This window comes from Salmo trutta, chromosome 2 (assembly GCF_901001165.1).
Source record: "Salmo trutta chromosome 2, fSalTru1.1, whole genome shotgun sequence".
NCBI lineage: Eukaryota > Metazoa > Chordata > Actinopteri > Salmoniformes > Salmonidae > Salmo > Salmo trutta.
In genome coordinates this window covers 13,322,812-13,335,540 of record NC_042958.1, presented here as the reverse complement: position 1 = coordinate 13,335,540, position 12,729 = coordinate 13,322,812, and the positions used below count along the sequence as shown (strand labels likewise).

At 44.2% G+C, this 12,729-nt stretch overlaps 1 protein-coding gene across 1 annotated transcript; it reads right to left on the bottom strand.

Moving 5' to 3' along the window:
- Positions 1-313: 313 nt before the first annotated feature.
- Positions 314-10,639, bottom strand: LOC115150989 (armadillo repeat-containing protein 1). The gene is made up of 7 exons (XM_029694877.1): positions 10,306-10,639; positions 8,779-8,987; positions 7,345-7,436; positions 3,409-3,592; positions 2,668-2,784; positions 2,470-2,544; positions 314-1,418 (listed from the first exon to the last, which is right to left on the bottom strand). The coding sequence occupies exons 2-7, from the start codon at positions 8,938-8,940 to the stop codon at positions 1,224-1,226; spliced, it is 825 nt and encodes a 274-aa protein (XP_029550737.1). The 5' UTR covers positions 8,941-8,987; positions 10,306-10,639; the 3' UTR covers positions 314-1,223.
- Between the last annotated feature and the right edge of the window lie 2,090 nt (positions 10,640-12,729).

The window sequence follows — 12,729 nt, the reverse complement described above, 5'->3', positions numbered from 1 at the left end:
TTAGCAGGTGGCTATCAAGCCCTGAGGTGGCTGTCTCTATCACACCGATTTAGGACCGGTTGTCTACTCTAAATCAGACCTTTCAGACTACAGATGACCATATGAGAATCCTATATGAAAACACTGATGAAGGGAAAAGGCTAAAGAAGTCAATGTGATGCGAGTCAACGCATCACAGCATAAACAATGATCCGTCTGAACACTCACCTCTACTGTACAACCTAGAGACTCCCAAGTCCTAGGAGGATTTAACGAGAAGTATTGAGTGAACTAAAGTTCACTATCTACAGTATAACAGTAAGCATCATTTCCCTTTTCTTTCTGCATCAGTCCTCTATGGACCAGCTAGTGTCGCGTCATCAGCCGTCCTTCACTGGGGTCTCTTTGTCTCGCTAAAAATATGACATCTCTCTGTGAGAGACATGAGCTGCTAGGGGAAATAGCTCCCAACGCAGAGAAGACAGTTTGCATTATTCACAAGGCTTCAGAGGTTTCGAGTGAAGTTAAACTGGACAAATAAATAGCAATACATGGCCGTGAAGAGTCCAAAAGGCACACAACAAAGGATAGAGATGTAAACATGATGAAAACAAGGCAGCGAGCAAGATTGGCACAAACAACCCCCCCCCCCCCGCAGGGGAACGAAAAGTGAATTAGGGATGATCAAATCGGCAAACAGAAAAAGGGTGAAAAAATCTTGATGAGGAAAAGAAGCAACAGAGAGCACAAAAACACTCCAATTTCTACAAGCGCAGCATCATTCAATGCAATCGCTCAAACTCAGAAGACGATGCAGCACAATGCATTCCCACAATGCAATTTGGTTTCAAAGAGATGATGGACCCATCGGGCGTCAGAGAAAACTACTTCTCTAAAGGAAAAGAGATGTAAGCTGATTCTGAAGTCCTCTGTCTATGGCTTATGAGACGCATAACGAGTAGAGATTGACTTGAGTGTATTTAGTGTGCAGCGAGTTCAGCCTGTGGTACAGTAGCTAGCATTTTCTTAGCTAATTTTGTTTTATAAACAAGTAAAGGTTATTGCAGGTTGCACTTGGCAGTCCAGCGCTCCTTGTACACTGAGCAGAGTGGTACTCTGTGGCTGCTGAGAGGGAATAGAGAGCAGTGTAGAAGGGCTGGATGAAATAGGCGGGGCTAAGGTGACCGTCGGGTGGTGGTTAGTGGGCTTGGGGTTGTGACGATTGGAACTGACACAGGAAGTGGTCACCAGTAGAAGGAGCGGGACAGGAAGTTGGCGGCTGTGCTGAGCCAGCCCACGCCATCTGTGATGGAGCCAACGCGCGTCACGGCCTTGTCCTGCTCCTGAGACGGGCTTTCCTCCTCAGGGAGGTAGTCTGGGATGTCCTCGTTGTGCTCCACCACCTCCTCCTCTGCACCCTCCTGGAATGGAAGCATCAGCTGGGGGGGAGAAAGACAACAGGGAGTAGTTCACAATCCCTACCTAGTGGAAAACTGCTTTGATATTTAAAATAATAAAGTGAAGACAAAACAAAACCAAGATCAGGCAACCTCAAGCTATTCTCGACCTCTCTAGTGCCATGTCTGAAACATAAGTGATCCAGCTCTTCCCCCTGCTGGACAGCAGAGGAACAGCAGCAGGTCAGTGAGGCGCTGTGGCTCCTGTTGAGAAAACTCCCCCCAGCCTACCATCACAGTGACCTGGGGGAGGGGAGCAGTGGTCTAATTTAACTACTTCAGCAGGGAGGGGGAGTTCCTTGTGTTACTAATGTCTTTATCCTATCCTCCTCATGTATTTTGTATTGTATTGTATTCTGCATGTTTGGGAAGGGCTCCTAAGTAAACATTTCACTGTTACGCTTCGTAAACAACAGGTGTAGACTGTGACAAATAACATTCGATGGGTGTAGGGGGTTCATGGGGTTAGGTTTCCTATAGATACAGGGTGTCGTGACACACTGCTTCGAGGGCATGCTGGGATTGGTCATGTGACTAGGCGGTGAGTAACGCCCTCAGGACAGAGAGATATGACAAGCTAACAGTCACTCCAAACAACTACCATCCCCAGCACACAGAAGCATCTCCAACAACATGGGTTGGCAAAGACAGCTACCATACCTACTGCCACTGGATGTGGACCTTTGGAGTTAGAGAATGAACCACAGCACCCTAATATAACCCACCACAAAGACTTGCCCTGTCAGGTAACAGGGCAACCGGTCACAGTTGAGATTTTTGAATCACGTTTGAAAATTCACCTTTTTCAGCCTGGTCTTTAATAAATTATTTTACAGTTATTTAGCTTGGCCGTTAAAACAATGGTTTCACTATTATTTTAGAAAAGTTTTTTTGTTTGATGTTCTTTTATTCATCTATTTTATTACCTTCAGGTTTTTTTTATCTCCTTCATTTTACTATAAAGTGTTGCGATTTCAAATGCACTTGAAATAAAGTTGAGTTTGATTTGAGTACTATCCCTCCTCCTACTCACCTCTCCTCCATCCTCTCCCTTCACCACCTGTGCAGCCTTCATCACCTTGGTGGAGTTGATGGCCGTGCCCAGTGCCTGAGGAACACAAGATCTTTGTATGACAGATTTGTAACCAAAACAACTGATGTTTTAAACTCTTCTTCTCTGGCCAGAGTGCAGTGTTTAATGGATGGAGCACGCCTGTGTGGTCGAACTCACCTCAGCCTTGATGTCAGAGCGGATCCTGACAACACATCTCTTCACAGCCATCTGGAAGGTGAAGCTGATCACCCCCCGGATCTTCAACAGGGCGTCCTCACACAGACTTCTACGAGTCTGAGAGACGGCGGGGGAGAATAAACAAAATGAGAGGACGAGAAAAGACAATATTGACGCGAAAGCAGCGCCGGATAATTTAACCATCTACGTTCTCTTCAGATGAACGGGTTTCATGTTATGTTGCTGCTGTAAATGCAATGTAACAATCAACATGACATTTCAAAAGTGCTCATCTCTCATTGTCCTGTGTGTGTGGAGATCTGAGTGGTGTGTCACTGAGTCTGTCTGGTGTAATGTGATCAGGGACAGTTGCAGCTCTCCTGTGGTGTGGTATTCAGGTCTGATCTCAACACCCTGCTGTTCAATGGCTGACATTTACAACACTGACCTACACTCCCTGACAACCTGCGTTAACACTATGTGGTCACCGTGACAACAGAGCAACAATATGCCCGTCTCAGGGGTTCTAGTGGTGGTGACTTCTCGAAATGTGTTAGCCTATCACAATAAAGAAGACAGATTTGATTCCTCTCCCGTTTTGATTCCAGTGAGACATATTAAGGCCAGAAGTCATGAAGGAAAAAAACTGTTTGGAATCAAGCCTGGATTTTGGGTTTGGCAAACTGATCCCCTCAGGTGTCATTGTGTTTGTACAAGGTGGAGACACCACCATCCACTCACCGAGTCATCCAGGCCGTCGATGTGCAGCACCACGGTCTTGGCCCTCTTGTTGGTGGAGCCCAGGAAGAAGTGGGCCTTGCGTCTGCAGGAGGCAGCCTCAGCCTGATCTGCCTCATTACCAGCTGCCTGCAGAATCTCATAGATCTCAGACGCCAGCAGCTTGGTCTCCCCTGGGGAGCTGCCCCTGAGAGAGGGGAGAAAGAACGAGAGAGGTTAAGTATAAAACATTTCATTTTCAAATCATTTTGTGGACAGTTCTCTCAGCAAACAAAGGCATACTTGCTGTTGTTAGAGATTTTTTATTTTTTTAAATTTATTTTAAAAACCTTGACTTCTTCATCATGTCAAGTACTCTCCTCAAATCCAGACAAGGGCAAGATGGTAGCAATGAATCCAAGTCAAAAAGGAAGTGGACATACACAGTAAAAAGTATCCATGTCTACTCTGTCTCTTTGTACAACACGACAACAGCGGTCTCCGTTACAGTTAAATGTCCTGTCCTCGGTGGTCTGGGCCTGTCCACGTCTCTCTCAGAGCCGACTGGACTGAGTGGTTGATATTTCTAAAGGTCGTCGCTCTGCCAGACAAACTGCACGGTAAGAGAGCTGTCCAGCTGCATGAGGGGGGGTCCCACACGCCTACAGAGAGCCACTGTGACAGGCTTGTCACTACCTAACCTTTCCACTGTATAAATAGACAGCCCTGTTGAAGGAGAAATTACAACACTACAATCATAAAAACAGCCAAACATTCACAATCACAAAGGTCTCTGTCAGTCTCTAAAATGTCTAATAATTAGGCTATACTGTTAATGAAAGTATTTTTTTTGAAAGTATTAAAAGTCTTCTTATTCAACAGAGAACATCAGACAGATCATAATTGAAAGAGCGAGATTGGTCAGTAAATATGATTTCTAAAGCATACGTTATCTTGGCTAATAGAAGTACAACGCCTCCTTAGCGGAGAGCATGGCTAGGCTCTAGATCAGGGATCATCAGCTAGACTCAGCCGCGGGATGATTTTTCTGGAGCGAATGGTCGGGGGCCAGAACATAATTACAAATAGTTTGTAGACTGCAAATTGACCGCAAGAAGCCCAAACAGATATAATATTAGACTAAAACATAATAATAGCAAACCTTACTTACGATCATATATCGCTCTCTCTCATACACACACACACACACACACACACACACACACACACACACACACACACACACACACACACACACACACACACGGCAGTCGGAAAGACCCCTTTACTTTTTCCACATTTAGTTAAATTACAGCCTCAATCTACACACGATACCCCATAATGACAAATCAAAAACAGAAATGTAGAAATGTATTCAAAATAAAAAACAGAAATTACTTCTAAGTATTATAAGTATTCAGACCCTTTGCTATGACACTCAAAATTGAGCTCAGGTGCATCCTGTTTCCATTCATCTACAACTTGATTGGAGTCCACCTGTGGTAAATTCAATTGATTGGACATGATTTGGAAAGGCACACACCTGTCTATTTAAGGTCCCACAGTTGATAGTGTATGTCAGAGCAAAAACCAAGCCATGAGGTGTAAGGAATTGTCCATAGAGATCCGGGACAGGATTGTGTCGAGCCATAGATCTGGGGAAGGGTACCAAAAAACGTCTGCAGCATTGAAGATCCCCCAAGAACACAGTGGCCTCTATCGTTCTTAAATGGAAGAAGTTTGGAACCACCAAGACTCTTCCAAGAGCTGGCCGCCCGGCCAAACTGAGCAATTGGGGGAGAAGGGCCTTCGTCAGGGAGGTGACCAAAAACCTGATGGTCACTCTGAGTCCCTCTGTGGAGATGAGAGATCCTTCCAGAAGGACAACCATCTCTGCAGCACTCCACCAATCAGGTCTTTACAATAGAGTGGCCAGACGAAAGCCACTCCTCAGTAAAAGGCACATGACAGCCCGCTTTGAGTTTGCCAAAAGGCACCTAAAGGACTCTCAGACTATGAGAAACAAGATTCTCTGGTCTGATGAAACCAAGATTGAACTCTTTGGCCTGAATGCCAAGCGTCACATCAGGAGGAAACCTGGCACCATCCTTATGGTGAAGCGTGGTGGCAACATCATGCTGTGGTGATGTTTTTCCAGTGACAGGGACTGTGAGACTAGTCAGGAGAGAGGGAAATATGAACGGAGCAAAGTACAGAGAGATCCTTGATGAAAACCTGCTCCAGAGCGCTCAGGACCTCTGGGGCGTAGGTTCACCTTCCAACAGGACAACGACCCTAAGCACACAGCCAAGACAATGTAGGAGTGGCTTCGGGACAAGTCTCTGAATGTCCTTGAGAGGCCCAGCCAGAGCCCGGACTTGAACCCAATCGAACATCTCTGGAGAGACCTGAAAATAGCTGCAGCAACGCTCCCCATCCAACCTGACAGAGCTTGAGAGGATCTGCAGAGAAGAATGGGAGAAACTCCCCAAATACACGTGTGCCGAGTCATACCGAAGAAGGCTTGAGGCTGTAATCGCTGCCAAATGTGCTTCAACAAAGTACAGAGTAAAGGGTCTGATGTTTTTTTATTTTTTATAAATTAGCAACAATTTCTAAAAACCTGTTTTTGCTTTGTTATTATGGGGTAGTGTGTGTAGATTGAGGGGGGGGGGGGAAATAATGTAATACATTTTAGAATAAGGCTGTAACGTAACAAAATGTGGAAAAAGTCTGAATACGCTCCGAATGGACTAGACAACGCTCCTTGCACAAGCTACATGGTATCACTACCAATTTTCATTAAAGGACTCGAAACAGCTTTAAAATAAAATGAATCCCCACACAGAGTGTAACAGCAGAGCCTTGGGACTGGACTGGTGTTAACACCAACATAGTGAAACTTCGCTAGCCTGTCCCTCCCTTAAGCCTTGTGTTCACACTCTCTCCAGCCATGAACGACCTCTACCCAAAGTCAGGGTGTGTAGAATGGGAGCAGGGGGAGCCGGTGTGACCACAGGGCCCTTCTTGACAGGGCCTGTCACTAGCTGAAGTGACTGGCTGGTTAGCTCCAGGCCCAGGGTCAGTCTCACAGAGAGTTGGGCCCTAGGAGAAGACCATATAGCCTGGTATGGGCCTGCCAACCGCTGGCATATCTCCATCTTAGTGCCAGTGATAAGCAGCAGTCATAACGCCAAACACCCTCCAGATACTCTCACCCAACAACCCGATCTGGAGCATCACACACATCTAAAGACTAGAGAGCCGCCTCTGGATGACCCCAATGTGTCGGCCATTTTGATTTAGCAAGATACCCAAAGGTGGCTCATTCATCCCTTCTCCTCCCCCCTATAACTCTTCCCCAGGTCGTTGCTGTAAAAGAGAATATGTTCTCAGTCAACTGATAAAATTAAGGGTCAATAAATTAAAACAGGAGGGCTTCCTAAATAATTAAGGGTATATAGTAAGGGTAAATGAAATTGTAAATGTTTTATGCCTGGCTAAATGGCATTCAATGGACATGAACATGACAGACGCAGTGACGAAAGTGTTGATCTTAGCTGCTCAGCCTGATATAACAGTCCTTGAGAGAAATACCTGGCAACCCTAACATTGTTCAGCATTTAACAAAAACCAGTGAGGACACTGACTAGATGAATTGTGATATTTAAAAAAACAAGTGGCAGGTTGCATTAAATCCCTCAATGTGTGGAAACAGCAAATTAAATTGTTTACAGACCCACTTTAATTCAGAATTAATCAAATTCATCCTTACATGTCAACCTTAGACAACCTTCCTGTCCAGAACGTTTGCAAACATGCACATATTGCCTGCTGAAAGCAAGAGAAGTACTAGGATGAGGTTTAAGTGAAAAGTGCACAGTATGCTTCCATGTGTGTGTGTGTGTGTGTCTGCTCATTCCGATGCAGTGCAGTGGCGGTGATGGGGAGGGGACTTACTTCTGCATGACATTCTGCAGACTCAGCATCATGCCCAGCTCTCCCTTCATCTTCTCTCTGTTGGTCCGACATTCTGCCAGGTAGCGCACTGCCTGGAAGGACAAGGGAAACCATTACCTCAAACTGACCTATCACCATCTTTGGTTTTATGTCTGTCAGGGCACACAGTGTTTCCCCCAGGATTTTTTTCAGTAGTGGTGGCAAGGGTAGAGGCTGCTGCTGCAGGGGGGGTGAGTGGGTTGCATTGGTAGTACCGGCAGGGGGTGGGGGGGTAGAAAATAGGGGAAAATAACTGGAGTGGTGTTAAAAATCAGACAGGCAAAGACGCATACACACAAACACGCACCACACATGGCTAAGTAGCCAACCAGCCACTTACATGCAGTGAGAGCAAGTGCTGTGTATGTGTGTGTTGCATAACCAATGCAAACACGCAACTAGTACAGTGTCCAGGTCACCACTAAATAAGAACTATTATATAAACCACTCAGATGTGTGTGCGTATTCTTGGAGATGTGCCTGAGAACACACCATCACTCTAACCTGTCCTGACACAACTGGACAACAGGGGGGGGGGGGGGGGGCACATGACAAGAACACACAAACCACCTCCCTTTCAGAACCCCTGGAGAGGACAGCTACATAACCTGTGTAAATAAACTCCTCAGACTGACACTTGTTATCATGAGCAGTACGAGAATATGTGCACACTGCTGGTACACTCAAGATTAGCCTAGATCTTTCTTCCCTGTTCCAATTCCTTTTGATCAATGGATCAGCTCACATTTCTGCATAACCAGTGGTGTAAAATACTTAAGTAGTACTTTCCAGAATTTTTACTTACGTCGTTTTTTGGAGTATCTGTACTTTACTATTTATATTTTTGACAACTTTTACTCCACTACATTCCTAAAGAAAATAATGTACTTTCTACTCCATACATTTTGCCTGACACCCAAAAGTAGTCATTACATTTAGAATGCTTAGCAGGCCATGAAAATGGTCTAATTTACACACTTAAAGAGAACATCCCTGGTCATCCCGACTGCATCTGATCTGGCGGACTGACTAAACACAAATGCTTTGTTTTTAAATGATGTCTGAGTGTTGGAGTGTGCCCCTGACTATCCGTAAATTTTAAAAACAAGAAAATTGTGCCGTCTGGTTTGCCTAATACAAGAATTTTAAATTATTTACACTTTTACCTTTGACACTTAAAAAAAAAGTAAAACCAAATACTTTTACTCAAGTATTATTTTACTGGGCGACTTTCACTTTTACTTGAGTCATTTTCTATTAAGGTATCTTTACTTTTACTCAATTATGACAATTGGGTACTTTTTCAACCACTGTGGATTACAGGGCCTGGAGCAAGGAAAACTCCTGACCTTGCATAACCAACAAAATGACCAAATGGTGGTGGATGAGCCTTACCAATAATGCTGAGTAGACGACCTGAGGGTTGGGGTGGTCCAGAAAGAGGATGAGGCCTGGTAAGCAGCCGTTGTCCTGTACTATGGCTCGTCTGTTGAGAGGGTCAGCTGCGAGATCTCGTAGCTGGTTCACCACAGTCAGTGCATCCAACTCCCTACTCATGGTGCCTCCTCTCCCAGTGCCGTGCACATCAAATCAGCCTCTTTACACTGTGGGTATAATAGGATCAAGTTAGATTTAGCTGTACAGTACCGAACATATTCATTACAATGACAAAAGTCTCTAATGCCTTTATTTGTGGGACACTCACTGCATGACCAAACCAACCAATTGAAAAGACACTGCCAATAACAAATGATGTATCAATCTGTTCAAATACTGCAATCAGTATGAGCATCAGATTGTGATTTGTGAAAAACAAATCAATTTGACAGGTCACATGAAAAGCAACACCATTTTTATTTTTGTCTGTAAGCCTACTAACACAACTATGTTAAAGCAGGTTACAAAAAGTGCTAGTTATTTATTCGGACATGTGGCTGAAACATAAAACGTGGCAGTCCATTACATGTAGTGACACATGATGACACAGGTTTAAACAATGTAATGATATGGTACTGTTAACGTTACATTAGCAGGCTGATCTGAAATGGGCCAGTACATACAGTGAGGGGAAAAAGTATTTGATCCCCTGCTGATTTTGTACGTTTGCCCACTGACAAAGAAATTATCAGTCTATAATTTTAATGGCAGGTTTATTTGAACAGTGAGAGACAGAATAACAACAAAATAATCCAGAAAAATGCATGTCAAAAATGTTATAAATTGATTTGCATTTTAGAGGGAAATTTCCCTCATTAAAATGCAAAATCAATTTATAACATTTTTGACATACATTTTTCTGGATTGCTTTGTTGTTATTCTGTCTCTCACTGTTCAAATAAACCTACCATTAAAATTATAGACTGATAATTTCTTTGTCAGTGGGCAAACGTACAAAATCAGTAGGGGATCAAATACTTTCCCCTCACTGTAGTGCAGGTTCGCAAATAAGGCTCATTATGGAGGCCACAGTTACAACAAAATGCACAACGGGCTCATTATGGAGGCCATGGTTACAACAAAATGCACAACGGACCAAAACAAAGCAAATATGGAGCTTTTTTTTTTTACTGAGAATTACCCTAGTTTTATTCTGAACAACCAGTCGCAAGCAAGATCAATAGCCAAAACCGCTAGCTAGCAATCTGATTAGCGGGCTAGCTAACCAATGTAGCTAGCTAGTTTGTCATTGCCATTTTTTTCACACTCGTTTACATGCAAATTGAATGAATTGGTGACGGTGAATGGCCATCCATGTTGATAATCAGAACTGTAAGAATTCCTAACGTTAGCTGGTTACTTCACCTTGCTGTAGCATGGATTGTTGTCCACGCATAACCTCTGAAAACACACCCCGGACAACCAGAAACACATTACTCTCTGGGCTACAGTAGCTAACGTTAGTCAGTATTAGCATATTATTACCTTTTCTCCAAGTGATCTCCCGTTATTTTGATTATACAATGACAGCGATTAGGTTAAAAAAAAGAAAGCGGTTTCGGTCATAACATTTCGTCAAATAGCTAACGTTAGCTAGCTAAGGGGTACATTTTACGATTCATCACGGCCTCTGTGTGAAGACAGCTGATTGGACAGTTCAGTTGTGACAGTCAAGGCGAAGAGCCATTCAGAGCGGTTTTTTCTGTCAGGCAGGACACTAGGGCAGAAGATGTTTTTAACTAACCCAAGATAGACCAAATCCTGTCGTTTCCATGTTTAGCAAGTGAATCATAGTGGCCTGAACAAGGAAGGAGGTGGGCAGAGCCAAGCACGAGCTAGCAAGAGCCTATTGACGCTTTCTAGCATGTGTTGCAACCTGTTCTCAGAGCATTTCGTATTATTCTATACGTATAATTAGTTTGATATATGTTATGTTTCGTATGTTTAATTTTTTATTTTTTTTAACCTTTATTTAACCAGGTAGGCTAGTTGAGAACAAGTTCTCATTTGCAACTGCGACATGGCCAAGATAAAGCATAGCAATTCGACACATACAACAACACAGAGTTACACATGGAATAAACAAAACATACAGTCAATAATACAGTAGAACAAAAGAAAACAAAAAGTCTATATACAGTGAGAGCAAATGAGGTAAATTAAGGCAATAAATAGGCCATGGTGGCAAAGTAATTACAATATAGCAATTAGACACTGGAATGGTAGACGTGCAGAAGATGAATGTGCAAGTGGAGATACTGGGGTGCAAAGGAGCAAGATGGTACAGTAGGTATTCATTTATGGCTGTCCAGCTCGGGTGTTATGATTTGCAATTCGTATCAAATCAAATCGTATTTGTCACATGCTGCGAATACAACAGGTGTAGACCTTGCTTACTTACCAACAATGCAGTTAAGAAAAATACCTAAAGGAAAAATAAGAAATAAAGTAACAAATAATTAAAGAGCAGCAGTAAATTAACAATAGCGAGGCTATATACAGGGGGTACCGGGGTTAGCCGAGGTAATTGAGGTAATATATACATGTACAGTAGGTAAAGTTATTAAAGTGCATAGATCTTATCCTCTTATCCTACCTCATTTGCACATGCTGTATATAGATTTTTCTACTGTATTATTGATTGTATGCTTGTTTATTCCATGTGTAACTCTGTGTTGTTGTATGTGTCGAACTGCTTTGCTTTATCTTGGCCAGGTCGCAGTTGCAAATGAGAACTTGTTCTCAACTAGTGGCTAACGTTAGCTAGCTCGCTAGCGTTAGCTAGGCTAAGGGATAGGGTTAAATTTAGGAGTTGGGTTAAAGGGTTAAGTTTAACATTTAACATTTAAGTCATTTAGCAGACGCTCTTATCCAGAGTGACTTACAAATTGGTGCATTCACCTTATGATATCCAGTGGAACAACCACTTTACAATAGTGCATCTAAATATTTTAAGGGGGGGGGGGGGGGTTAGAAGGATTACTTTATCCTATCCCAGGTATTCCTTAAAGAGGTGGGGTTTCAGGTGTCTCCGGAAGGTGGTGATTGACTCCGCTGTCCTGGCGTCGTGAGGGAGCTTGTTCCACCATTGGGGTGCCAGAGCAGCGAACAGTTTTGACTGGGCTGAGCGGGAACTGTGCTTCCTCAGAGGTAGGGAGGCGAGCAGGCCAGAGGTGGATGAACGCAGTGCCCTTGTTTGGGTGTAGGGCCTGATCAGAGCCTGAAGGTACGGAGGTGCCGTTCCCCTCACAGCTCTGTAGGCAAGCACCATGGTCTTGTAGCGGATGCGAGCTTCAACTGGAAGCCAGTGGAGAGAGCGGAGGAGCGGGTGACGTGAGAGAACTTGGGAAGGTTGAACACCAGACGGGCTGCGGCGTTCTGGATGAGTTGTAGGGGTTTAATGGCACAGGCAGCCAACAGCGAGTTGCAGTAATCCAGACGGGAGATGACAAGTGCCTGGACTAGGACCTGCGCCGCTTCCTGTGTGAGGCAGGGTCGTACTCTGCGAATGTTGTAGAGCATGAACCTACAGGATCGGGTCACCGCCTTGATGTTAGTGGAGAACGACAGGGTGTTGTCCAGGGTCACGCCAAGGTTCTTAGCACTCTGGGAGGAGGACACAAGGGAGTTGTCAACCGTGATGGCGAGATCATGGAACGGGCAGTCCTTCCCCGGGAGGAAGAGCAGCTCCGTCTTGCCGAGGTTCAGCTTGAGGTGGTGATCCGTCATCCACACTGATATGTCTGCCAGACATGCAGAGATGCGATTCGCCACCTGGTTATCAGAAGGGGGAAAGGAGAAGATTAATTGTGTGTCGTCTGCATAGCAATGATAGGAGAGACCATGTGAGGATATGACAGAGCCAAGTGACTTGGTGTATAGTGAGAATAGGAGAGGGCCTAGAACAGA